The sequence below is a fragment of the Rhipicephalus sanguineus genome, chromosome 3, assembly GCF_013339695.2.
Source record: "Rhipicephalus sanguineus isolate Rsan-2018 chromosome 3, BIME_Rsan_1.4, whole genome shotgun sequence".
Classification (NCBI taxonomy): domain Eukaryota; kingdom Metazoa; phylum Arthropoda; class Arachnida; order Ixodida; family Ixodidae; genus Rhipicephalus; species Rhipicephalus sanguineus.
The window spans coordinates 37854660-37881987 of record NC_051178.1 but is presented as its reverse complement, the minus strand read 5'-3'; the positions used below and the strand labels follow the sequence as shown (position 1 = coordinate 37881987).

At 48.3% G+C, this 27328-nt stretch overlaps 1 protein-coding gene across 1 annotated transcript in view; it reads right to left on the bottom strand.

Annotated features, from left to right (window-relative positions):
- Positions 1-12684: 12684 nt before the first annotated feature.
- The window catches only part of LOC119385384 (neprilysin-1), a 47433-nt gene continuing 32789 nt past the window's right edge, over positions 12685-27328 (bottom strand). The window contains exon 3 of the mRNA XM_037652832.1: positions 12685-12900. Coding sequence (XP_037508760.1) covers positions 12685-12900 — 216 coding nt within the window. The remainder of the gene's footprint in view (positions 12901-27328) is intronic.

The window sequence follows — 27328 nt, the reverse complement described above, 5'->3', positions numbered from 1 at the left end:
TTCAATTGTTTTTTTTTTAGTTTTGTCAGTGCCATGACACTTGCCACTTAGCCACTCTCCTGTACCGCGTACTACAATGCGTGCGGTGCCTTTCGCACGCATGCTGATGTCGCTGTGGAGTCATTATCGAAGTTCTCTTGTGTTGGTGCTTCGTTACGAAGTCTGAAGCATGCAAGATTGGCGGGCTGCTTTGCGTCTCATGGCTTTCACACATCGGCGATTTGAAGGATCTCGTGGATGTAAGTTTGCATTACATGCGACGAGATTGACTTACAGGCAAATAAGATTCTAACAGTTACAGCACTAACAGTGCCGATGCTGGATTTAACAGAACAAGCATTCACCTAACAGGCGTTATCTTGGCGTACGTCTGTTTTCATTTTATTGAGAGTTCATAAAATCATGATTTGATTGTTAGCAGACGTTCTTTCTTAGCTGTCCATCCCATACATTACCTATGTTTCTATATTTTTTTTCGGCCGGTCTGCTTACTGCAATATGCCTTTAACGTGCTGCTAAGGTAAGCTCTCTGCTTTATTCCTAGTTTAACTGTCTGCGTCATTTCTGCTGGGTGATTCCACGGAAGATCTGAACAAACGATGGCTGGTCGACCTCTTAAATTTATTTCAAAATTTTATATATTATTGCCTGATGATTGGAAAGAAGAGATCCGCAATTTGTTTTGCCGCCAAAATTTATTTTCGAAGCACAGGAAATCAATAATGACGAAGAGGTGGAGTGGAGTGCTCATCCGCTCTGCTGTTTTGGCCAACTTTCGTTATGAATTGCACAAAATATATTAAAGTTAAGTAGCTGAAATTCTTTAACTAAATAGGTGCATGTTTTTGCTTCTGCTCAGGTATTTTAGTTTTTGTGGGTACGCGTAAATGTTTTTATAAAAGCCTCAAAATTGGCCCAGGAAACGTTATTTTCTTTACTTTGAAGGTCTTTATCACAAAAAAGCCTTGTAGCAGAGCGACAAAAAACCCGCATTACGTTTTTCACATACTTATCTACCAAACTGCCGAATCTTATATTTATATACTTTTTCAGTAAAGAGATACGATCGGGCTAAGTTCAAGAAAACACGAACAATGGAAAGTTCTGACAATTAAAAAAACCCATTTTTTATATTCTTAAACTTTGTCCACTTATTCTCCTCCACATCAGCTTTCACCATCATTGAAAACATTATTGCATAATTTTGTTGCACTAATAGTTACGGCCCCTCCAATGAGAGACTTAGGCAAGGATTTGCAATTCCGACTTCTTGCCCACCAAGGTATCAATGCAGGCAGGATTGAATTTATTTTACTAAAAGGCTAGCAGTACTGAAAAAGGTGTCGGCGGCACTGAAAACGTTAATCTCGAAATTATTCGGTCACTGAAACGGTCACGAGCGCCGGGCTACCAAGCAGGCGTGCGCCGCACCCGAGATGCTCATTGTAAGAGACGCGCAGTGAGAGCTCGTTTTCGCGTTCTCCGAGTTTCCGACCGACTGCTCACCCTAGGTTGCGGTGGTCGTAACTCGATGCCCGTGTGCTTACATTAAGTTTTATAATACCACGTGGTCGAAATTTCCGGAGTCCTCCACTGTGGCGTATACTCATTATCATATTGTGGTTCTGTGCGACGTTAAACTCAACAATTATTAGCTCTATGGAGTTCCGCCTGTATCGTGTTCCCATACTTATTCCCCGAATTTGATAGAGAACCGCTTTTCTGGTTTACTTAGTTATATTTGTTTTTCTTTCTTTGTCTTCTCTAAATATTTTACTTTAGTAATCGCCAGGTAATCGGAGCTTAATTGGCGATATAGTGTGAATAGCGACGGTGTCCTGCGGCATTTCATGAACTTTGAAACACGTCTGACACGTTTTCTGGGCTGCAGATGTTCTCTCATAAAAGAAAAATTCTTAGAAGATCGCGCATTACTGAGTACGTCGCTAACGAACGCTTTACACCAGCAATAAGTAGAATATAAAAGTAATTGCAGTTTTATGTCCTCTGCGTAAACAAGATGGATAGCAAAGAATGTCGCTACCAGCGTTCTCGCTGATGCACACCTGTCCGGTGATCGGGTATTGCGAAAACCATGATATGTTTACGGGCAAGGTAGAACTTAACAACGGCATTTTGCACCATTGTGCGGAGCCATCTTATTGAAGATGGCAGTCCGCTAGCTGGTCGGCAAGCAGAGCATCGACTCCACTCAATTACAAAAGCGGCAAGCAAAACCGTTATCAGCCAAGTGTACAAAGAGCTGTCATGGTAAGCAGCTAGATCAAACCGAATAAGTTGTTTGGAACAAAAGTAATATAGCTTCAGCAAGAAATACAAACTTTGGAGATACTAACAGACATTTCATTCAAATGAAACAAAATTGGTCGCAGTTAATAAACATTCAAGCGAACATTTTTGTTCATGGACGTTTAGTGCTGCATTACCGTTAATACCGATATATGATAAAAGATTTTCGAATGTATCGAAGTATCTTTAGATACAATTGGAATGTATCGTATCGGATACAATCGGCGTTGTGGTATCTTGTATCTGTATCTCAAATACTTATTGCCTGAGTATCTTGTATCGTATCGCGATACAATTTCAAAGTATCTTTGCCCAGCCCTGACTACAGGGTTACTATAGTATGTCTTGAACTGAGAAGGCATTTAGTTCATCGGATCGTACTCCAGTGCAACGCAATTGCGTAGAAGTGCGCGATCGACGGCATCCCAAATAGAACCAGAAAAAGTAGTTGTATTCGGCTTTGCAACTTCCTGCGTCTAAGGATAGCGTTCAGGGCTGCGTCTCAGGATAGCGCGCCTCGCAGTCATGCACTCCGGCCAAGGGGCGAGGTTGGGGGCGGGAGTGGAGGATGCCGTAATCGATTAATCGAATAGTTTTAATCGATTAATTCGATTAACCGAAAGACAGAAGTCGATTATGATTAATCGATTAATTGTGGACCTTTAATCGATTAATCGATTAATCGTTCATCGATTTTACCATCCCTACACGCTAGCCGCGCCGGTTTTCTTTTAAAGTAAAGGAAAGAAAATCGGCTTTTGCGTTGGCAGCGTCACTCTTCGGTTGTTGCAGTAGTCTTTGAACTGCACTTCATTAACGTGACACCAGGTGACGCCACTAAAGAAAAATCACGTCATAACCACGAAGTGAATGATGATTGAGGATCTGGCTCGGAGATAATCGGGTAAACCGTGAATGCTCCTGCTGTCATATAAAGACGTGGCACGTTGTTATAGTGGCGATTGTGGTCAGGTTGTCGAACCACAAGCGGTCGCAGACCTTGCAGCTGTGGCCGAACGTGTGGTCGAGGAAATCGCGTCGGCGCCACCAACTTCAGGTAGCGACCGCTTTCGGCGCTTGGCCGCTGCGTCCCGCGCCCGTAGCTCTTTGAGGTTCTCTTGCCGCTTCCGCGCTGCTTCGGCTTCGCGGGCTTGTATCTCGGGGTCCGCACGACGCTGACGTCTCTCTGTGGCCTCGCGAGCTCTCACCGCAGGGTCTTTGGCGGCGAGCCCGCGTTGCTGCTGCCTTGCGAGCCCTCTGCTCCGCCGCCTTGTCTTTTTCGTTCATGTAATTAGTATCGAAGCGCACTGACTGACGACTGTCGAAAGAGAGGAAGCGCGCAGTTGTGGCCCTCTAGCGGTCTCCTATCAAGCTAGACCACGCGCCGGCGTGGAGCGAGCGCCCCATGCTTCAGTTGGCTATGCTATATGTGGTTTTGCCTGCGTTATTATCAACATCAAGGCGCTCGAAGAACAAGAGGAAGAAGACCTCTTGCGCGAGCTGCGCCTGTAGCGGTCGCCTCTGGAACTAAGGTTACGCGTACGGCGCGGGACTTCGCCCCAGCTTAAGAAGCTGGCGAGCCAGCTCTTAAAAAATCACGCCATATCCACGAAGTGAATGATGATGAGTGGGCGAAGCACCGGAGGTAATTAGGTAAACCGTCAATCCCCGTAAATTTTGCCCACTCGATCATCACAAAGACCTGACACACAAACGCGGGGGTCCTCATATATGACGTTAAAGGGACCGACAACTGGCCAGAACGGGTGATTAGATCCTGGTGGAAATGAAAAGGCCGTGAATTATAGTGACAGATTGCAGAATACTTTTCGCGATCTGAGTAGGATTTATATTTTTTTAAATCGCGTTTAAAAGTAACAAAAACCGGCATGTCGCGCAGCCTAGCGCGAGCGCCATGAACTAGACGTATGCAGTCTTAAGCACTTTGTTGTACGTAGTCCAATGCTTTTACACGCACCAGAACAAGGGCTGAAATGTTGAATATGTATGTTATTGTCAAATCCCGTTTGTTTTTAAGGTAAAAGAAGTAAAACATGAGATGCGGCGCCGCTTTCGCGGCTTCCAGTGAAACGGAGGCTGCGGCGCATGCGCGAGGCGTCCGGCGGCGTTTCCCGCGTAGCTCGACTCTCATCTGCTCTCGTTGTATCGGACTTTTGAAGAGTAGCACGCGAGTATGCGCTGCTGCTCGCAAAATGCCATCGACTTACTGTTCTGTGGAGGATTGCTACCACTTCATGAACAACACTGCTGGTGTATCCTACCACTTGTTTCGTTTTCGAAGGCTTAGCTTGGCTTGGCTTGACTAAAATGTGATAAAGCGACCTGTGTACGGCCAAAGTACTTCTACAAGAAGCCCCAGAAAAACGCTATAACTATTGTAAAATAATTTTAATAGGCTAGAAAGCAGTAGTCGCGGCGCCGCAGGCTTTGCAAACGTAACATTGCCTTTTTATACTTAGGGCATAACTTGTCACCACTGCTGGCGTATAATCGCTATCGCGCTCACCTCTCACTGTTTGCAGCATGTGATATTAAGACTGCATAATCGCTGCAGATCGAAAAACTCTGATTACAAATGTTTTACGGCGTTCTCCGCGTTACCACTCCGTGATTAGAAGCTCTGACCGGTAAGCTTCCCATTGCAGTCAAGAAAACGGGTACCGCAAAATTTGGTTGTCGGTCCCTTTAAGCTCAGGGGAACGTTTGTTGTCGGCGTTGCCGTTTTGCCTTTCGAGGGCGAGAGCGTGTTCACGATCGTTTTCATCCATGGCAGAATGTGTGGTCTGGAACGCGCTTATACTTCATGGTCATCAGCGTCATCGTCGTCGTTATCACGTGTAGTGGGTACATTCCACTATACTGGAACGCGCTTATTCCTTATGGTCATCAGTCGTCATCGTCATGGAACGCGCTTATACTTCATGGTCATCAGCGTCATCGTTATCGTTATCACGTGTAGTGGGTACATTCCACTATAATGGAACGCACTTATTCCCTTATTCTTCATGGTCATGTCGTCATCTTTATCACATGGAGTGGATACATCCCACTATGCGTGGCTCCCTACTACTACATACTACAATGGAGGGACAGGCCCACACCCTGAGGAGCTTCGCCCCTAAAACCTTGCTCGGTGTCGCTACGCTTCGAATTCGCGCCGCATGTGTGGGGCCGCACCGCATATGGAGTTTGCTCTTCGTTTTCGACGCCGTGCGCGCGTGCATGGGTTTTGCTGCGCGCGCATGGAGCAGCCTGTGACAACGTGCAGCTTTTGCGATATTTCTTTAATGCTGACAACTGTGTCGTCACTACCGAAGAGATGTCAAATTAGGTGCTGGTGGAAACTCCGCGACCACGGTGTCTGGCAACGCGACGCCGCGTTGCCGGAGCCAATCTCAGAGGTCACGGCTAGACGATGACGGAGCGGCGTTGTATTGATGTCGTACGGACGTTCAGTATTGCCATCCCTCACAAACAAGCAACAGAGCAAAATAACGCTGTTTTTTGCCGCTAAGTAAATGTTTTGGGTGAGCTCAGCCTTCATTTCCCCTTGTGTTTTGTGGTGCGTTTATTTTCCGAATTTTCGTGCTGAAACTGGATATAACGAAAACCTGTTTATAACGAATTCTTTCTGGAATTTGTCAATTTCGTTATATTCAGGTTTAACTTATTCAAAGTTGCTTCCACTTCCCTTTGAACCAAGAAGAATGACATTTGCACATGTTTCAATTTTAAAATATATTGTAAGGTTAGTTAGGCCATGACAAATATGCTCATTTTCTAATATTCAATATATACATTAGAATTAGATTCGAAATTATTCGACCAAAGTACTATTCGCTTCGAACCTAAAATTTACTATTCGCACAAGCCTAGTTAATACAGCTTTTCAAATACGTAGAAACACTTCATCATTTAGATATTAAATGCGAAGCATTTCTTAGCGAACCTCAGGCACTTTGGCCGTTCCAATGTACGTATCTATCTATCTACCTATCTATCTATCTACCGCCTACGTCTGGGCGCTCTCCCGGTCCTCTCCATAACTTGCAATATACCAAAATTGGCATAGCTGGGAGTGAGTGTATGAAGAACACGATTCACTGGTCATGACATGAACAACGCAAAATGCTTGTCGCGTACGTCATGAAACCCTTTCCATCATTTTTCTTTCCATCAGTCACGTGTGGCACATGCGCGCATACCACAGTTCATGTTATGCGGGTATGTGCAACACTCGCAGCAAAAGAAAAACTGAAAGTAGTCGACATTCGGTAAGCGGGAAACGGCGAAGGTTTGAATACTGTGCTGTGTATTTACTGCGCAATACTGCGAATGTTTACTCTCACTTGTATTTTACTTGACATTTCGCGTTAGTTTTTATGACAAAGCGTAGCATTTGTAACTAGTTTTAAGAAACAAAAAAACCCAGTACATCTTTAACAAGTGACAATAAAAATAAAAACCCCCCATCTACAGCTGCATCTCGAACCCGGGTCTTTTAAGTTTGACGCGGGCATTCTACATCTGCAGTATTTCGGTGACGACAAATTGCAGGATACCGATCGCAGCGCCACAATTGCGACTTGACCATCTTTTGGCTTCACTTTCTGTGCATTGGTGCTACGGCTGTTCCGAGCACTCCCCCTGTTTTAGTACACCCTACCCGAATGAAGCATACCGTTATCTAAATGATTAGGCGAGAAATAGTGCAATTTTCACTTCCCACGCACGCACGCGCGCGTACTAACGCGATGAAAGAAATGCGAAGCGCACGGCACTTACGTGGTCCGCTGCAGGCATTTACGTTTGATCGCTTGTAACCTATCTGTTAAAGGGTGGTGGTGGTAGAAACATTTATTGCCAGTGTGTGAACGTGGGGGCCCAGCCCCCTACATGGCACGTGGGTGCTCCCTCAATATGAGGGGGCACCCTTACAAAGCGAAGGAAAGTCCCTGAAGCGCAATCCTCTTCATCGCGCAGGAGATGATCCGACGCTGATCGAAAGCAGAAGTGCTGGTCATGATGGACTCCCAGTAAGACACCGCCACAGCCGGTGATGGGGGGATGAGGGAAGGTGGGGCATGTGAGGAGGATGTGTAGGAAATCTCCTGGTTTGCCGCGAAGTTTGCATGAAGAGAAGAATTGGTCTGGGTATCGGGCGTTTAGTAATATGGGGTATGGAGCAGTTTGAGTTTGTAGGCGTCGCCAATGTGCGGCCTGTGCTATGGTTAGGGTTGGGGCTGGGGGGGTGTATACTCTTCGTTGGTCCCGATAATACGAGAGAATATCTCGAAAGGAGAGCAGGTGCTCCTCGGCCTGTGGAGGGGGCTCCATTTCTCCTGCCCGGAATGTGAGACCTCGGGCTAGGGAATGAGCCTCCGCGTTGCCAGGGAGGCCGGCATGTGCTGGCGTCCAGACGAGCGTTATGGAACGCTGGGGCTGCCAGAAGCGTAGTAGGCGAGCAGCGGTGCGGGAAATAAAGCCATTGGCATATTTCAGGATAGCTGATTTTGAGTCGCTTATGATTGTGGAGGCAGATGTAGAAACAAATGCAAGCGCGATGGCTGCCTCTTCTGCCTCTGTGGAGGAACTGGTGATGATTGAGCACGACGTTAGAAGCTTTGCCTGACTGTCAGCTACCGCCAGGGCCATACGGGATCCTGACGCGTATTCCGCTGCGTCCACGTAGACCACGTCATGGTCCTCGCTATACTGTTTCTCGAGGGCCCGAGCCCTTGCCGTTCTGCGTTTCTCGTCTCGCACAGGGTACATATTCTTCGGGATTGGGGGTACGTTGAGGTGAGAGCGGAGGTTAGAAGAAAGAGGGACCCCCTCGGGCGAGTGTGTAATTGGGGTTAAGTTTAATTGGGACAACAGAGTGCGCCCAGCCACTGAATTAGACAGACGAGATCTTTGTGCCATAAAGGTGGCTTCCGCGAGTTCCTCAAATGTGTTATGTACACCTAGTTTGAGGAGTCGGGCATTGGATGTGCTGGGTGGAAGTCGTAGAGCCGTTTTCGTGCAACTTCGTATTAGCGCGTTAACCCGGTCTCTCTCCTTCTGTCGGAGGGGTATGTAAGGGAGGGCATATGTGGTGCGGCTTATGATGTAAGCCTGGGTGAGGCGTAGCGTGTTTCGCTCGCGTAGGCCAGCCCGACGGTTCGCGAAGCGGCGAATCAGTCGAGTGGTCTGCCGAGCGTGTGTTTGGAGAGTCCTTATGACTTCTCCGTGTGCGTCATGCGAGTAGAGAACTAGCCCTAACACACGAATTTTAGAGACTAGTGGGATGGGATGGTCCCCTAGCGTGAGAGAGATGGGGGGAATGACTGAATTACATTGCTTCGGGCGGTAGAGAAAGAGCTCTGATTTGGAAGGGGAACAGGTAAGGCCACGCTCCCGTACATATGTGTCAATGGTGGTCGGTGCCAGTTGTAGGTTTTCTTCGATTTCGGCGTCACTGCCGTGGTTTGCCCAGACAGTGATATCGTCGGCGTAGAAGCTAAAATGGATGTCGGGGATCTGAGCCAGCTGTTGGGGCAGATGAAGAAGCGCAATGTTAAAAAGAAGAGGGGAAAGAACTGCTCCCTGGGGTGTACCTCGTGCGCCAAGCGTGATGCCCGGAAGGGTGTGGTCGCCAAAGGTAAGTGGGCTGTTGCGGGTGGCTGAGGAAGTCTCGGACGTAGTTGTACGTCTTTGCACCGACTCCCAAAGTTACAAGGTTCTGTAGGATAGCTGAGTGTATAACGTTGTCAAATGCCTTAGTGAGGTCTACACCTAAGATAGCTTTGGTGTCACAGGTTTTAGAGTCGAGAATATGATGTTTTAGTTGTAGGAAAACGTCCTGTGTGGAAAGACCCGGACGAAATCCAAACATGCAAGTGGGCATGAGATTCTTGCCTTCTAGGTACTGGCAAAGCCTTGTTTGGAGTACATGCTCCATAAGTTTGCCGACAGATGAGGTGAGGGATATGGGCCTGAGGGTTAGAGGTAAGCAGAGGTTTCCCAGGTTTGGGTATAAAGATGACCTTGGCGTCTTTCCATTGAGGTGGGAGGGTGCCGTTTTGCAGCACTCATTAAAGTAACAGTAAGGACGGCATGGATTGGGCATCGAGATTGCGGAGTGCTTTGTTGTGCACCCCGTCCGGACCAGGGGCTGAACAAGTGTTTAGTTTTCTGTAGGTTCGCTTGAACTTCTGCTACTGTAATGGGTTCGTCAGTGAGGTCATTAGGGAGACCTGTATAGTCGGGGTGTGTTACTACAGGATATGTTGGAAGGAAGTAATGATTTCGAAGTTCCTGGAAGAAGTTCTGGTGGAGGCCATATCGGAAGTATGTAGGAGTTTGTGAGGTTGTGCCTTTTGGGTAGTTTTAGACTGCGTTGGTCAATTAAGTGCCTAAACAAGTTCCAAGTCTGAGGCAAACTCATATTGCCATCTAATTGTTGCAAAGTGATTCCCAGTTTTGTCGTGAAAGAGCGGCTGGCGTGGGTCTCTATCTCTTTGCTGAGGCTGGGCGAGGCGACGTCTAAGAGTCCGGTTCCAACGCTGCTTTTGCCAGCGTCGTTCTAAGCTTGTTTTAGCGCCCCATAAATGTAGGAGGCGGGAGTCAACTGTGTCGCTTGGGCAGTCCTCCTCGTATAGGACAAGTTACAGATTGGACATCACTTCGAAGTTGTTTGGACCATTCGGTGATGTCCGTGATAGCGGCGTGGGTACGGCTTGCTCTATATGTGCGGAAAGAATCCCACTTAGTGAAAGTGGAGCCTCTGCGAGGCCTGCGGGGTAGTTGCATATTTAAGAGAATTTCGATAATGTAATGATCCACTACCAAATTCTCTTGCGTGTTGCACCATGTGGCATGAGGGAGGCGATGTGCAAACGTAAGGTCTGGTGTAGTGTCTTTACAGACACTGTTCCCGTGCGTGTCGGAAAGGTAGGATCTGTGAGTAGGAAGAGACCGGTTTGTTGCGCTGCTAACCACACCCGACGTCCTTTTGGTGTGTCGCGCGGGTAACCCCAGTCCGTATGTGGGGCGTTAAAATCTCCCACGACGAGGAGAGGGCACTTATTCGCTAAGCGTTTCGCAAGTGTAAAGAGGTGCTCGAAGTTGCCTTGTAGGCACTAGGGCTGCTATATACATTCAGTATGAACAGGACTGGTCGCTCTAGCATGTTGCGGCACAAGTTCAATTAAAAGGTGATCAATGTCTTGAACTGCTAAGCAATGGGAAATGGAGGTGATTGAGCGATGAATTAGAAACGCTACCCGAGAGGGTGTAGGGGATGTGGGTGTAATAGAAGTATAGCCGGGTAGGGTGAGGGGGTTAGAGGGCTCCTGCAAGGCAAGGACGTCGGGTCCCACAGCGCAAGACAGAAGTTGGTGGACAACATGACGCTTCTGGCCAAAACCTCGGCAGTTCCACTGCCAGAGTGTAAGATTATGGTTTGGAGTTGCCATCATGAGAGTCGATAAGGGCAGGGCCGCAGCGCCGGGGTGGGAGTCGTGAGCGACGGCAGGGATTGGGCTGTCTTGCCCTTCGGCTGCCTTAGGCTTCTTGCGTTTACTAGGGGTGAGGTCTCGATTTGGAAGGCGGGTTGCGAAAGAATTGAGCTGTGACTCAAGATTGTTGTAGCGGTCATTGAATGCTTGAGTTAGGGCATCAAAACGGTGATTAAGCGCAGCATTGTCTGTTGTTACACGTACTACCGCATCTTTGAGCGTTGCACATTCCTGATTGATGCTAGTGATAGCTTCCTGCAATTTCGCCTCAAAACGAGCAGTAAAAGACTCAAGCAGATTTGGTATGTCGGTTAGAGAGGAGTGTGTGGAGGGATGGGGCGGTGTGCACTCAGTTGAGTGCCGAGGAAGTTCCGTGTCAGCATCTAACTCTAGAGAATGAGGGGAGGAAGTAGAGTTGACGTGGTTGGCTATGATAGGGGCTGTGGGTGGATTGGGGGGAGGAGGTTGTGATGCAGTTGGAGCGGGGGTAGGTGGATTTGGATAGCTTGTGGCAAGAGTACTTATCTGGGCCTCGAGCTTCGCGATGTGTTCTCGAAGGGCTGCGGCTTCTGCTCGAGCTGCTTGAGCTTCTGCTTTGGCCGCCGCTGCCTCCTCCCGAGACTTCGCCAGGGCGTCTTGTAGAGTGGGAGTCGCTGTCAAGAATGATGCGTGCTTGGAGGAAGAGCGGGGAGGGCCCCAGTCTTTGTTCAGCGGCCCGGTCCAGGCTTGCTTGTGTTGGCTGGGCTGGGTGGGCTGGGTGGGCCCTGGCGACAACTGGGGAAAGTTGTCCCCGTGCGCGACCGGTTCTTGTTGCTGCGTTTCTGGTTGCTTTATCTGTTTGCGTGGTTGGTGAAGGTTTCGTCCTTTGCATGATCCAGTGCCGGTAAGGTGAGAGCCCTCGCACAGAATGCACTTGGGCGTGCAAGGAGGTTCTTGGGGCAGGTGTTGTGTGCCGCAACGTGGACAAAGATTAGACTTGGGGTTTGGGCAGACGTCATAACGATGACCAGGCTGTCTGCAATTCGTACAGGCATCCGGACTGCCTCGGTACGGAGTGCAGCGGTTGAATGGCTCCCATATATTTAATGGAGTGCGGGACTTCATTTGCGTCGAAGGTGATGAGAATGGAGTGCGTCTTCCCCATCCGTCGAGCTGCGAGTATAGTGTACTCCGGATTTCGTCTGACCAGATCTTGGTACAGCTGCGTTGGGGTCTCGTCGTCAAAGGCGTTTGAGATGACTCCTCTTGTAGCGCCCGGTGGGGCTGCCACGTACGCCACGCATGGGTAGGTATGGTCTCCAATAGTGAGTGAGGTCAGCGTCTTCAGAATCTCAGCTGTTGAGGAGTGTGTCGTAGCCGCAGTGAATGTATTATTGGTGGGGTGGATGCGCAGACAGAAGTCGTCGGGTAGAGTGATCTGGAGTTCGGCCTGCACTGCTTTCGTGAGTCGAGGGGTTGGGATATCTCGAAGTCGCAGTTCACCTCGTGGGCGAACGACGACGCGAATAGCGTTCGGTGGGAGCAGTGGCAGCTGCTTGCTGCGTTTCACAGTGATTCGAGTCTCCTTGGTCGCAGGTGGTAAGCGGGCTGGCGTCGTGCCGCTGCCAGTAGCGGCTGCTGCGTCGTGCGCCGCGTTCCTGGCGTTTGGGTTAGCCGCCTCGAAGGTAGCGTTGGGGTAGAGAAACGGTTTTGGTGAACTGGCTGGTCGGGACGCGTAGGCTTTGTAGAGAACAGGTGTCCAATGGTCTGCCTGGAACTCTTCTGCAGTGATGGTGTGGCCTTCAACCGCTACTTCCATGTAACGGCAGGCGTCGCTGGCAGTGTCGGCGGAGGTGCGGAGTCCCAGAGAGGCTTAGCTCGGAGGGTCAGCGTCTTGGTGCACTAATTGTTCGTAGCACACAGAAGGTCGGAGCTTGCCCGGAATGGGCGGTGTCTCTGTGTTCCTTAGGCACTTGTGTCGCTGTTCGAGCAGTTTAGTGGCCGTAGGAGAGATTGGGTAGGAGTAGTACGTACCGTTTGCCAGAGCCGACGTTGCAGGCATCCGCTCACGTTGGCCCCCTAGCGGCCTCTGTTAAAGGGCCCCTAAACCACCCAGAGGTCAAAATTTAGTTCTGGCGTTGCGGTTGTGCCCGAGGCTACAGCGAACGCTGGCGAAGTTGCACGCGCTTTCTCGTTTCGCTCTTTCCTTCGCTATAGGCCTCCAACGCTCAAGTTTGCGCAGCGCCGTCCACCGCCCCAGCGGAGAGAAGGGAAACCTCCGGTAGCTCGGACGGGTCGCTCTTGCTTGGTTTTCCCATTGCGCGCGCGGAGAACGTGCTCCCCGTAGAGTGCCTCGATGCGCGCGCCCCCGCTTAGAGTGGTGTCAGCTTTTGAAAGGGCAGATGCCGCCTCCTCGGCCTTGGCGGCAGCGTGGCCGCCATTTTGAACCCCGCGCCCGGTCACTTGTGCGTGGCGCGCGCGCTGTTTTTAGGTCGGTGCTCGTTTCCCTCCAGTTTTGTGCAATCGCTACCGTCACCATGACCGGGTGTTGCGTGCCGCAGTGCACCAATCATTCCTGAAACGCTGGGACCTGCATCGTTTTAGAAGATACGCGGTTTCTTTGGACAGTAAAAATCAAACGTTAGAAGCGGCATCCGAAGAACACATTATGCACTGGCAGCGTAAGTTTCCCGCCGGTATTTCGAATGCACATGCAAGGATAAATTCTGCCGGTGTTAACCTTGCGTAATAAATGGACAGACTGATATCGGCTACATGCTTAAAATGCTTTGGTTCACGTGTGCATGAATCCTGCATTTTTCTTCGCAAACATTCTTTACTGCACTTGGTTGGTCCTTATCTGCCTTTGATTTTGCTTTCGCTATTTTTGTGATTTAAAATGTATCGTGGAATATATTATGCATGTTTGTCTGCAGATCAGATCCTTCTTTTTTCCTAATAATTATTATTTGTGAGAATTTACGTCCCAAGAACCCCGATATTATTATGAGAGGCGCCGTATATAGTGGAAAGCTCCCGAAATTTTGACCATCTGTTGTACTTCAACGTACACCTAAATCTAAGTACGTGGGCCTCTGTCATTTCACCTCCATCGAAATGTGGCCGCTGCGGCCGGGATTCCATCCCTCAACCTTCGGGTCACCAGTCAAGCGCCATAACTAAAAGCACGCCGGGTTCTTGTTTTTTATATTCCTTTCCGTGTTTCAAGTACGCCTTCTGTGCTGCACATGTATGTATGTGTGCAGTTGAATGTTTTTTATCCTTCCCTGTTTCTGTGTTTCAAGGTTACATTTTTGCCCTGTCCTAAATAATTACGCAGTGCCTGTTTTTTTTAATCATTTACGATCACTTTGAATCGACCAGTGACAGTTGTGTTTTATTGTGTAATTTGAGTCTTATTTGTGTAATTGCTTCTGTCAGCGCAGCTTTAATGCACACAAATAAATGGCCGATACACTGGATATTAACGCGCTCGCGCGCGCACGCGCACACACACACACACACACACACACACACACACACACACACACACACACACACACACACACACACATATTCAGTATTTTATTTCTTTGAGCAAGCATAATTTATTTATTAATAATGTAAGCCCTGAAGGCTCATACAGGGATGCGCATACAAACAGTTCTCGCCGAAGCGTCTATACAAAGAAGACGCATGAAAGCAACAAGAAGACGGGGAAGCATTGTGTACAGTAGACACGCCATGTCAGTAAAAAAATACAAGAAACAAAGTCAAGTTGTACAATGAGTACGTCATACAAAACCAGTTAATGAAATAAAAATTCACAGGCTCCCTTATGCGTTCGCTTAAGACGGCTCGAAAGCGAAAGCCATCTTCTTCTCAGTTTTTTGCGCCCAAAGCGCGGTTTTGCATTGCCTCCAAGATCGGAGGCACCTCACCTAGTTGTGCACTGCCTCCGTGATCTGCCCACTTTTGACCAAGCTACGATGTCATGTGATAACGTCATCATATGACGTCACGTCAAAATTTGTGAAGCCGTGATGACGTCATACGGTGACGTCATCACGTGACGATAATTTTTTGCATCCCTCGTCCCCGACGTCGTGGTATGCTGACGCCGTAGACGCGGGACGCCGACGGTGAAATTTCGCGTTTGATGAGGCATTTAAGGCTTTCGCCTTAAAAAATACGTCCTCGACTACTGACCCGAAAGTCACGGGTTCGATCCCGGCCGCGGCGGTCGCATTTAGGTGGAGGCGAAATGCTAGAGGCCCGTGTACTGTGCGATGTCAGTGCAGGTTAATGAACACCAGTTGGTCAAAATTCATGCAGCCCTCCACTACGGCGTGCCTCATAATCATATCATGGTTCTGGCAAGTAAAACCCCAGATTTTATTATTAATAAAATAGACAAATAAACGACGCCGTGCATATGCCGCACAAAGTGTAAAACAGTATTGGAAACACTCAATAATTTGGGCATGCGAGAAAACCTGCAGATACAGAGAAAGAAACTGCAGATACAAAAAGAAGGAAAAACGCACTGATACTGCGCGCATGCAAAGTTTTACGGCATACTACTCAACAACGTATTCATCGTTTCGATAAGGACTCAAGGTGCAACTTGAGTGCCGATACAGTAGCGGCTACAGATTGTGAGCAAGAAATGTCAGCAATAATAATGATAAAGAAGCTTTCGTTTCATTTTAGCAGGATATTCGCACCATACTGACCCTCGGCCCTTTGTTCAATATATGTATGATGCCATTTATAATAAACGAGTAAATTGTTTGCAAACTTAGCAAAATGAGCCACCTTAATCGCGCTTAGGTAGCTTCGCAACACTTAATTGTGTGTGTTCAGATACATATACTGCTGCTTCTGACACGTATACAAATACTTTAAACGATTATTTGTGTATTTGGAATGCAGAGCTTACGAGAAAATTAAGTAAGGCTTTAGAGTTTTTCGTTTCCGGCGTAAGGAAGAGGATTCGTTTTCAACATAACAGTCTACGTCTACATCCAACGCATAAGACATGCACAGGCCGTCAGCTTACATGAATTACATGCTTCCTTAATAAACATTTAGGCAAGAACAGCAATAAAAGCTGCCAAAGCTTCAAAAAAGAAAAGAAAAAGAGAAAGCTCACTAGCGTGCACTTATTTCCGGACGTATCCGCTCACCGCAAGCGCTTTGTGTAGCGCGTTTCGCATGCTGCCGAGCTGCGGCGGGATTCGCAATGGCGGCCGTCGTAGCAGACGACGCGCCTGTCCTCACCCTCAGCGGAGAGCGCGGGCATCAAGGCACCCTAGCTCCCCGGGGCTTTTATCTCGCATTTTTCACGCTATGGGTGCCGTTCCTTCGTCGTACTCGAAAGCAGGCACGCAGTCCTGCTGCATTGTGAACTGTCACAAATGTTTAAAAATGACGAAGGGCCGAAAACTTCCCGTCAAGTTCTACCGTTTCCAACGCAAGCAGTGCGAGGAGCAGAGGCGTCAAGAGTGGATTATGGCAGTTCGCCGCGATGCTTTCGCGGTCTTGTCACCTTGAAGCAATTTTTTGTCGTGCACAGTATTACGAACTATTAACGGGGAGAAACGCGATGATCGTGCTCATTTGAAAGGGAAGTGCGTTTGTGAACCGAAGCTACAACAAGTAGACAGCCGCTGTACGTTTCTAGATTGCGCGCTGGCTTTCCGAGTCAACCATTTGTAATGTGACAGCAGCGGAGCATGTGGGCTTATTACACCACAGTTTAAATAACGTACCGTGAGTACTAAGTGTTTAATTCAGCTGATTGCGGTACATTTCCCGTCGCGGCTCCCTGTAAACAGAATTAAGCTGCATGTTTGCACTGAGCGTTTATATTGGCCTTGCATACGACACGCCGTGATTGCTTAGCAGGCTGAAGTATTTCGCTGCTAATATCGTGGTCATGGGTTCGATTCACGCATACGGCAGCTGCATTTCGATGGGAGCGAAATGCAGTAACAACGGCGTACTTAGATTTACGTACACGTTAAATAACCCCAGGTGGCCGAAATTAATCCGAAGTCCCCCACCAAGGCGGCACTTAAATTTTCGATGGCTTCGCGAATTCAGATGCGTTTATCATTGGGCACAAATCTCGGCATAATCATAAACATGAGTAATCCCAGTGGGTATTGTATAGTATCAGGGGCGTAGCGAGAAATTTTTTTCGGGGGGGGGGGGGGGGGTCCAACCATACTTTATGTTCGTGCGTTTGTATGTGTGCGTGTACATATACGCAAGCAAAATTGAAAACTTTCGAGGAGGGTTTGAGCCCCCCCCCCAACCCCTCCCCCCCCTCCCTGGCTACGCCCCTGTATAGTATGATGCTGACCAAGCGAGCTGTCGAAACAACCAAAGCGACGTTAGAATAAGCGAGCACGGTGCGTGATCAGGCGTCGATATTATTCGAAATGAAACACGCCTCTGCAAGAAACATGCATGGTCGAAGTGGGCATGATTTTTTTTTTGAGCGTATCATTATGCTGTCAAAGGGAGCTCTAAAAAAATCCAAGGTGACATTAAACTTGCGATCCGACGTTGTTATCATTCGATGCAAACCTCGGCAAAAGTGAAACTCCCACGAAACTGAACACTGCGCATTGCGATGCAGCCAGTGACTCAACAGGACAGATGTAAATTTATGCTCTTCACACTGAGCTCATAATAAATTTAAAGCCGGCCGGCAAACTTGGCATCCATGCGATCGAAAAGTTATCAATAGAAAACGCACGCGAAAGCGTGCTGGGTGTTTAATGACAGCTCGAGATCCGAGTAGACACGACTGCCGCAACGAATGTGCTTTTTACCGGTAACATAATTACAGAACTCGCGCAGTCACCTCCCTATTCATGTCAAAGAAATGTGCCCGTTCAGCATCGGCACGCACGTAGCGCTCGCACAAACAGCATCGCCCTTGACGACCTGCTCGGTCACGAAAAGGTTGTCGATCAACCGTTCTCCTCTGGTGAGATTCCCACCGTGAAAACGTTTTTTCCATCTCTGGGATTTTTCTAAACCTTCAGAGGAAGCGACACGTGAAGCTGCACGTGCACGGCGAGCAGAGAACAGCGCGTGCAGGGTGCGGGAACGTGCTGAGACAGCGCAGTCAAAAGGCAGGCGCGGGCGGTGGAGCGACCGGTTTTTGCTAGAAAGGCGGCGAAACGCGTGCGACGCAGCGCCCCCTGGCCGAGCTTGGGAGGCCTATGGGCTCGTCTATCCAGCTCTCCGAGTGCCCTTCGTCAGCGTCCGAGATGGAAACGCAAGAAGCGTGCGCCTCTGCAAGCAGAACACAGGCTCTTGTTCGCCCACTGACAGCGTCTCCTGCTCGGGACGTCACCTAATCATACAGGTGACGTCACGGCGGCTGTTGTCGACAGAGCAAAGCACGGAGAGGAGCAGGCGAGCGTCTGTTGGCACGCGCATGATGCTATTGATAATGATTCTGGCGTAGCTAAGAGCGCGATGGAAACAATGCGAACAGCGTACGCGGGCGCCGCGCTGTTCACATTTCTTTTGATCGCCTCGTTACATGCTAGAATACGTGACGTGCATGCGTATGGAAACTACATGCAGCCATACAACAGATGCACAGTGACCCCTCCGATATTTATTTCACTGCAAGTTTGCCACAGCTGCGCCCATACTGATGCCACAGCTGCGCCCATACTGCGCCCTACTGAGCATACAGAACTCTTGTCATTCAGGAAATGTGGTCGTCATTCGCTTTCAGGAGCTTTAAAGGGACACTAAAGGCAAATCTCAAGTCGACGTTGATTGTTTAAAAAGCGGTCCAGAAACCTCGTAGTGCTACCTTTATGCCAAGGAAGTGCTTATTTTGAAATAAAATCACGCTTTAATGGTCCGCTTCGCGTTAGCGCACTTCAAATCACCCGCCTAAAATCAGTCTCTCACACGTCACTGCTGCCGTGCCCAACGTTGCCCGCCTTTACTGCGCGGCGGCGTGCACTTGCGGCGTGCACCATTCGGGCATCCGGCAACATCACATGCATGCGGCATTTTGTCGAACTTTCTGTCAGAGAGACTTTCACGAGCGCGCAAAACACACGCGGCAGTACGCGCTACCGAAACTACCACTGAGACGCGACCGCGTGAGCGAAGCGGGGCACTGGGCGAAGCGCAGTTCGCCGAAAACGGAACCTTTGAACCGCGCGCGCCGTTCCCCATGGCAACGCCAAAGATGTTCTTTTTTCCATGAATCAAAAAGAAACGAACAAGCAGCATTTTATTACGTCTCTTGATGCACAGAAGGTTCTTTTTTCATTGCTGCTAGTTTGATTACTAGTGATTAATTGTAGGCAGACTCTCATACGTCATCGGGATCATTCTGAAAATGTGCCGCTCGTGGCGCTCATCGTGTGATACATTTAGCTTAATTTCTCGGTAAGTAGGGCACTGCTGTTGATAATATTGGCACGTGCTAAAGAAGGACTTGAACTGGGAAATACTGCACCGGCAGAGAGACGCACACAAGAGTGGGAAGATGGCTGCCAACGCAACAACAACAACAACTCAGAGCGAGAGTGCGCACTGTCCCAGAACATCTTCTTCCATGCTTGTGGATTATTGGCTCGCGCTCGCCGTACCTGTCATGTTGGGCTGGTGGCAATATTGCCGTTTTAGACACTGTCATACATTGAGCTTTCACTCTGACATAAATTGTTATTTGCCTTTAGTGTCCCTTTAAGAACAACTATGCCACACATATCTCGTTGTGTATAAAACAATATGTGGCGAACGCTCACGAAGAATTCGCAGCTCGGTGCATGTTACGTTGCAAAAGCATGAATATGGGCAACAACAGCATGCATGTAGCGTGCTGATCGTTATCTGTGAGCCCAAAGGCGTTAATTTGGCGCCAAACGTAATACGAGGTACCCCGCAATATGAACATTCCGCGAAACAGCATTTGCGAATACTCTATGAATTTTTTACCTCACAAAGGCGGGTATCATTCATAGGAACATAATTTCTCCTGCCGTATTCTGTGCAGCCACACAGCCAGTCGCTAGGCGTCTATTGCCCCGCTCGGAATAGCAAAGTGCGTTTTGCCCGCTTCTCGTCGGTTGCTGCATTCAAAAGCGCTGCACCCAGACATTCTTCGATCTCTTGATGGTATTGTTAACGATCAATCGTCCGAACGATACCGTAAAGTTCGTGTACGCTTTTCTGAAGCTATAAAAAGGATCACCCTCCAAAGCATCGTGCTTTGGCGGCCGAGAGAAACAGGCAAGGCGAGTGAGCAAGACCATTTAAGGCGCGAAATGACCACGTGACCACAGGAAACGAGTCGCGAGCGCGCGTGCGCGAGGGGGTGGAGCGGGAAGCGCGCGGCGGCGAAGAGAAAACGAATACGGTACTTTTCCCGTTCCATTGACTTTAGGTCGCATTAAGGTTCCTGTATTTTTCAAATGTAGCGCAAACACCTCCTCTCAGCACCGTTTCCTCCTACCCGTCAGCTATTGGCCGCGAGATCGAGCGGAGTCGCCACCTGGCGGCTTCTGACTGAACCGCGCCTAGTGTGGATTGCTCCATGCGTCGTCTGCTAGCCACGTTGTGTTTGCATGTGTGCGAACGTCATGCAGGTCCTCAGAAGGCGGTTTGTTCCGTTGCGTTAGTGCAACTTTAACCGCTCGTACGTATGCCTAACGCGACGTAAAGAAGCATTTGGCCTTGATCGGCTGTATATGTACTGCAATAAGGTCAGTGAGTGCACTTGTCAAGAGTGCTCTGTGTGGTCATTGTACCCTCCGTTCACGAGAGTTATATCAGTGTAGGTGCCGCTCTGTGGTTCACGCGCATTGTAAAAAAGTGCACTTGTCGTTGTCCTAAATATGAGAAGTATTAAATCTCATGTGAATATAGCCTTTTAGTGACTCAGTGGTAAAAAAAAAGGGCTCTCATGCACTTGCGGGTTGTGGTTAGGTGTATAACTTCGGGACTGTCGCTTATAGGTTACGCGACGAGCTTTAGTTGTGTATGGTCCTGGTCCCACTACACAGAAATATTTTTTGTCAAGTCACGTCTGACACTTCGGTACTTAAATTGTCCCCTAAAACGAACACAAAATGGAAATCGCAAAACTGAGTTGCCTTGCGCAATTTTAACATGTGGCGAAATTTATACAAGAACACCCGTGTACTTATATTAAGGTACACGTTAAATAACTCCAATGGTCAAAATTAATCCAAACGGCGCACTTTATATTTATGTCGTAGTAATTTCACGCGAAGCCACATCTTTTTTGCTTTACATTATCTTGAACGTTTGTGTTGCGTTGTAATATATTGACGGAAGGCAGCGGACATAATTCGCGTGAAAAAACGTACTTTTGTCCCGTGAAATAACCGGGCCTTTGTTCCATTACTGTCGTGCAAGTAATTAATCGAAGAAAGTTCCGTACTGTATAGTTACTTTTGTGTTGTTACTAGAATAAAAACAAGCGTGTGCGTGTTAAACGCTTCTGTAGCGCTAAAGCGCTGTCAGCCACGTAGCCTTCCTCAGTAAACCTATCAACTGTCCTACATTGGAGAACTGAATAAAAAATGCGGATGAAAATTTGAGCACGCAGTGCACGAGGTGCTATTTCGAGTTATCGTGCAGGAATACGGGCTTTCTTTTTGTTGGGGGGTATTCAGATGAACAAGAAGTAAATACTTAATTCAGTCGCGCTACAGCAGTGCGTAGTAGGTGGAACACAAGCTGAACATGTACAAATAAAACAAGAAAACGTCATCCATTGCGAAAACGCCGACTGTTGCTGAAGGAGAGCAACCCCATTCATTGGCAGAATGCGCTTCTCTAACAAGTAATAGTAACATTCGGCGCGCTTCGTGCTTTAATTCGGGAGTGAAGAGCGCACATATTACCAGAAAGCTGCAGTCAACGCATTTTGTTTGCCGGAAACCGGGTCAAATCGCTCACAACGAAGCGCTGTTGTGTGCGTTTGTATGCGCGCCCACGACCGCCTATCCACACTGGCGCCGCGACGGTGCTGCCACCTGTAGCCCGATCTCGCGGCTACCCTATCGCGGCGAATAGCCCGTCACTCTCGGCCGCCATTAGCGTGCGAGACTAGAGTGCCCCCGCTTAGAGTGGTGTCAGCCTTTGAAAGGGCAGGTGCCGCCTCCTCGGCCTTGGCGGCAGCGTGGCCGCCATTTTGAATCCCCCGCCCGGTCACTTGTGTGTGGCGCGCGTGCTGTTTTTAGGTCGGTGCTCGTTTCCCTCCAGTTTTATGCGCTCGCTACCGTCACCATGGCCGGGTGTTGCGTGCCGCAGTGCACCAATCATTTCAGAAACGCTGGGAGCTGTATCGTTTTAGAAGATACGAGGTTTCTTTGGATAGTAAAAATCAAACGTAACAAGCGGCATCCGAAGAACACATTATGCACCTGCAGCCGGTATTCCGTCCGGTATTTCGAACGCACATGCAAGGATAACTTCTGCCGGTGTTAACCTTGCGTAATAAATGGACACACTGATATCAACTACATGCTTAAAATGCTTTGGTTCACGTGTGCATGAATCCTGCATTTTTCTTCGCGAACATTGTTCACTGCACTTGGTTGGTCCTGTATCTGCCTTTGATTTTGAAATGTATCATGGAATATATTATGCGTGCTTGTCTGCAGATCAGATCCTTCTTTTTTTCCTAATAATAATTATTTCTGAGAATTTACGTCCCAAGAACCCCGATAAGGCTCCCGATATTTTGACCATCTGTTGTCCTTTAACGTACACCTAAATCTAAGTACGCGGGCCTCTGACATTTCACCTCCATCGAAATGGGGCCGCTGTGGCCGGGATTCCATCCCGCAGCCTTCTGGTCACCAGTCAAGCACCATAACTAAAACCACGGCGGGTTCTTGTTTTTTATATTCCTTTCCGTGTTTCAAGTACGCCTTCTGTGCTGGTCTGATGCCCATGTATGTATGTCTGCAGTTAAATGTTTTTTATCCTTCCCTGTTTCTGTGTTTCAAGGTTACATTTTCGTCCTGTCTTAAATAATTACGCAGTTCCTGTTTTTTTAGTCATTTACGATCACTGTGAATCGACTAGTGGCAGTTGTGTTTTATTGTGTAATCTGCGTTTTATTTGTGTGATTGCTTCTGCCAGCGCAGCATTAATGCGCACAAATAAATGGCCTGTACACTGGATATTAACGCGCGTGCACACACACACACACACACACACATTCAGTATTTTATTTCTTTGAGCAAGCATAATTTATTTCTTAATAATGTAAGCCGTGAAGGCTCATACGTGAATGCGCGTACAAACAGTTTTCGCGAAGCGTCTATGCAAAGAAGACGCATGAAAACAACAAGAAGACGGGGAACCATTGTGTACAGTAGACACGCTATGTCAGTAAAAAAATACAAGAAACAAAGCCAAGTTGTACAATGAGTGCGTCATGGAAAACCAGTTAATAAAAACTCACAGGCTCCCTTATGCGTTCGCTTAAGACGGCTCGAAAGCGAAAGCCATCTTCTCCTTCTCAGTTTTTTGCGCACAAAGCGCGGTTTTGCATTGCCTCCAAGATCGGAGGACCTCACCTGGTTTTGTACTGCCTCCGTGATCTGCCCACTTTTGACCAAGCTACGATGTCATGTGATAACGGCATCATATGACGTCACGCCAAAATTTCTGAAGCAATGATGACGTCATCACGTGACGATTTTTTGCATCCCTGGTCCCCGACGTCGTGGTACGCTGACGCCGTAGACGCGGGACGCCGACGGTCAAATTTCGCGTTTGATGAGGCATTTAAGGCTTTCGCCTTAAAAAATACGTCCGCCACGGTGGTATAGTGGTGACGGAGCTCGGCTGCTGACCCGAAAGTCACGGGTTCGATCCCGGCCGCAGTGGTCGCATTTAGGTGGAGGCGAAATGCTAGAGGCCCGTGTACTGTGCGATGTCAGTGCAGGTTAAAGAACACCAGATGGTCAAAATTGATGGAGCCCACCACTACGGCGTGCCTCATAATCATATCATCATAGTTCTGGCAAGTAAAACCCCAGATATTATTATTATTAAAAGAGACAAATAAACGACGCCGTGCATCTGCTGCACAAAGTGTAAAGGAAACACTCAATAATAATGTGCATGCAATTAGGCATGCGAGAAAATGTGCAGATACAGAAAAAGAAACTGCAGATACAAAATGAAGAAGGAAAAACGCAGTAATACTGCGCGCATACAAAGTTTTACGGCATACTACTCAACAACGTATTCATCGTTTTGATAAGGACTCAAGGTGCAACTCGAGTGCCGATACAGTAGCGGCTACAGACTGAGAGCAAGAAATGTCAGCAATAATAATGTTAAAGAAGCTTTCGTTTCATTTTAGCAGGATATTCGCACCATACTGCCCCTCGGCCCTTTATTCTGTGTACAATATGTATGATATGTAAACGATATGTATGATATGTATGATATGTGTACAATATGTAAACTTAGCAAAATGAGCCACCTTAATCGCGCTTAGGTAGCTTCGCAACACCAAATTGTGTGTGTTCAGATTAGAGCACTGCACGGGCCTGATTTTTCGGCCCGGGCCCTGCCCGGGCCCGCTTTATGAAGCCCCTACCCAGCCCGGGCCCGTGGTTCCAAGCTTGGGCCCGTCCCGGGCCCGGGTGTACATGACCGAACCCAGCCCGAGCCGGGCCCCGGCCAGTGGTTCCAAGCCCAGGCCCGACCTGGGCGTTCATTACTAAACTTATCCAGGGTGCGCTTGTTCATGACCAGGCCCGGCCGGGGCCATCTAGATTAGTTGATGATGATGATGATGGCCCGGCCGGGCCATCATCAACTAATGATGATGGCCCGGCCGGGGCCATCATCATTAGTTGATGATGATGATGATTAATGATGCCTTGCGCTTTGTAGCGGGCGATCGGACGGAAAATCCGGTGTGCACATGCATCGAAATGTTGCTTTGCCCGCGGTGGTAGCTCAGCGGTTAAGCTGTTTCGCTGTTAAGTCCTAGGACGCGGGTGCGATTCCCGCGGCCACAACGTTTGCATTTTGATGGGGCGAAATGCAAAACACCCGTGTACTTTAGGTGCACGTTAAAGAACTCCAGGTGGTCGAAATTAATCCGGTCCTCACTACGGCGCGCCTCGTAATCATATCGTAGTCTTGGCACGTGATACAAGGAATATAAATGAAATATTGCCTAAGTGCTTTATTTTTTAAAAATGTCTATTCTTGATCTTCTCGTAAACCAAGACGTTTATAGCCGTCCGTAGCCGTTTCGAGACGTCTTTTAGAGGTTCTGTGTTACATGGAATGGCACATGGCAAGTCATTAAAATAACAGTATAGTGAAAATAAAACATAGCAACAAAATTTATTTAGAAGTAGTGTACAACTAACACGAAAAAGTGGATAGAAGCAAACCCGGGACATTTTCTTTAATGCTCTTTTCTACACTCGCTTTGGAAACATTAATTACACAATTTTTTAAAAGAGGCTCCTGTCCTGATTAATAATTTGGTGCAGCAAGATAAAAACATTAACGTTATATATGGTGAACAGTCACCAAAAGCAGACGAAATATAAATCGTTCATATTCTAACGTCGTCCCGGAAACGTTATCGCCATGTACAATATGATTATCTAATCAAGCTAATTGGCACAGAATGCCTTAGACCATGCAAGGCATAACGTTCGCTTGTGCTCGAAGGCCCGACTTACGCCTATTAATGAGCGGGCCCGAGTCCTGCGCGGCCCGCAACCTCAAGCCCGGGCCCGCCAGGAAACGCCGGGCCGGGCCGGGCCCGGGCTTTCGGGTCGGCCCGGGCCCGTGCAGTGCTCTAGTTCAGATACATATAGTGCTGCTGCTGACATGTATACAAATACTTTAAGCGATTATTTGTGTATTTGGAATGCAGAGCTTACGAGAAAATTAAGTAAGGCTTTAGACTTTGTCGTTTCCGGCGTAAGGAAGAGGATTCGTTTTCAACATAACAGAGTCTACGTCTACCTCTAGCACATAACACATGCACAGGCCGTCAGCTTACATGAATTACATGCTTCCTTGATAAACATTTAGGCAACGACAGCAATAAAAGCTGCCCAAGCTTCAAAAAAGAAAAGAAAAAGAGAAAGCTCACTAGTGTGCACTTAATTCCGGACGTATCCGCGCACCGCAAGCGCTTTGTGTAGCGCGTTTCGCATGCTGCCGAGCTGCGGCGGGATTCGCAATGGCGACCGTCGTAGCAGACGACGCGCCTGTCCTCACCCTCAGCGGAGCACGGAGCGGAGCGCGCGGGCATCAAGGCACCCTATGCGAGACTCGCAAGGCGCGCCCAAACCGCATGCGGCGGGTAGAAGCGCTTGCTTAAAATGCGACAATTCTGGGCGCAGATTCACAAAGCTGTGTTTACATAAGATATGTAGTTGGTGTAGTTGTTCGGTACCTTAGGTATCATGTCGTGTGTTGTAAGCAACAAATCGCGCACTGGTGCCGGCATATATGAGCAATCCCATTGCGGCACCTTACGCGCAAACAGCTTTCTGGACCTGGGACCTGCTTTGACAACGACAAACGTGGCATTTGCGCATTATAATTGAGCTCATAAGTGCAGAATGCGTCGATCGCTCACACCAGTAAATCAAGAGGCAGAACGTGTTAAACGCAACCCTAGGAAGTCTTTACTGCTGCCGGTTTTCTTTTCGGATACCGTGGTGTTTATTTAGTAGGCGCATTTCGGAAAATCAACATACATAAAAAAAAAGATGGCTGATCCCTCCGTCATAAGAATCGGTATAACGCAAAAAATGAAACGTGTCGTCACAGAAGTAGCTGATTGTTCATAGTGAATTGACATATGAGAGCTAGTACAACGTCTATTGTTGTTTGCCAGATATAGCACCGCTTGATGGTGGACGCACCCACGTTGACGCCTTGTGGCACGTCTCCGTACCGACGACTAACGCCCATAATCATCATTTAACCCTTGCGGTAGCTGAAGTTGTCAAGATATATGTGGACACCGCATATGGTGAATCCCGCGCAAAGATGGCATCAGTAAGCACATAGTAAGCACTGATATTCGATATGCACTCCTTCAAAGCGTCGCGAAACGCGACGATCGTCGCGTCTTCCCTCTAGCCTGGCCGCTAATTTTCACAGGGCATGCGGGGAATGCGGGGAATGCGGTGCAACAGCCAGGCGAGCGTCGGAGACTGGGAGCTATTTTTCGACATGGATGGATGTTATGACCGAGGCTTGGGGTAAAGCCGCCACCTTGGGATGTGTTAAAGCGTTGACGAAATTACACTTCTCCTATTGGAAGTGCCATATGGGATGGTCGTAGCAACAGCGCGTTGCCGTAGCCACCATACCGGAGCTAATTGTGGAGGCAACGAAGTTATTTTTTCGAGCCTGGTGGCACACGTCACCACCCCGTTATATAAGAGCACTGTGAGAAGAAAATGTGGCAGATAAAAGGCGCG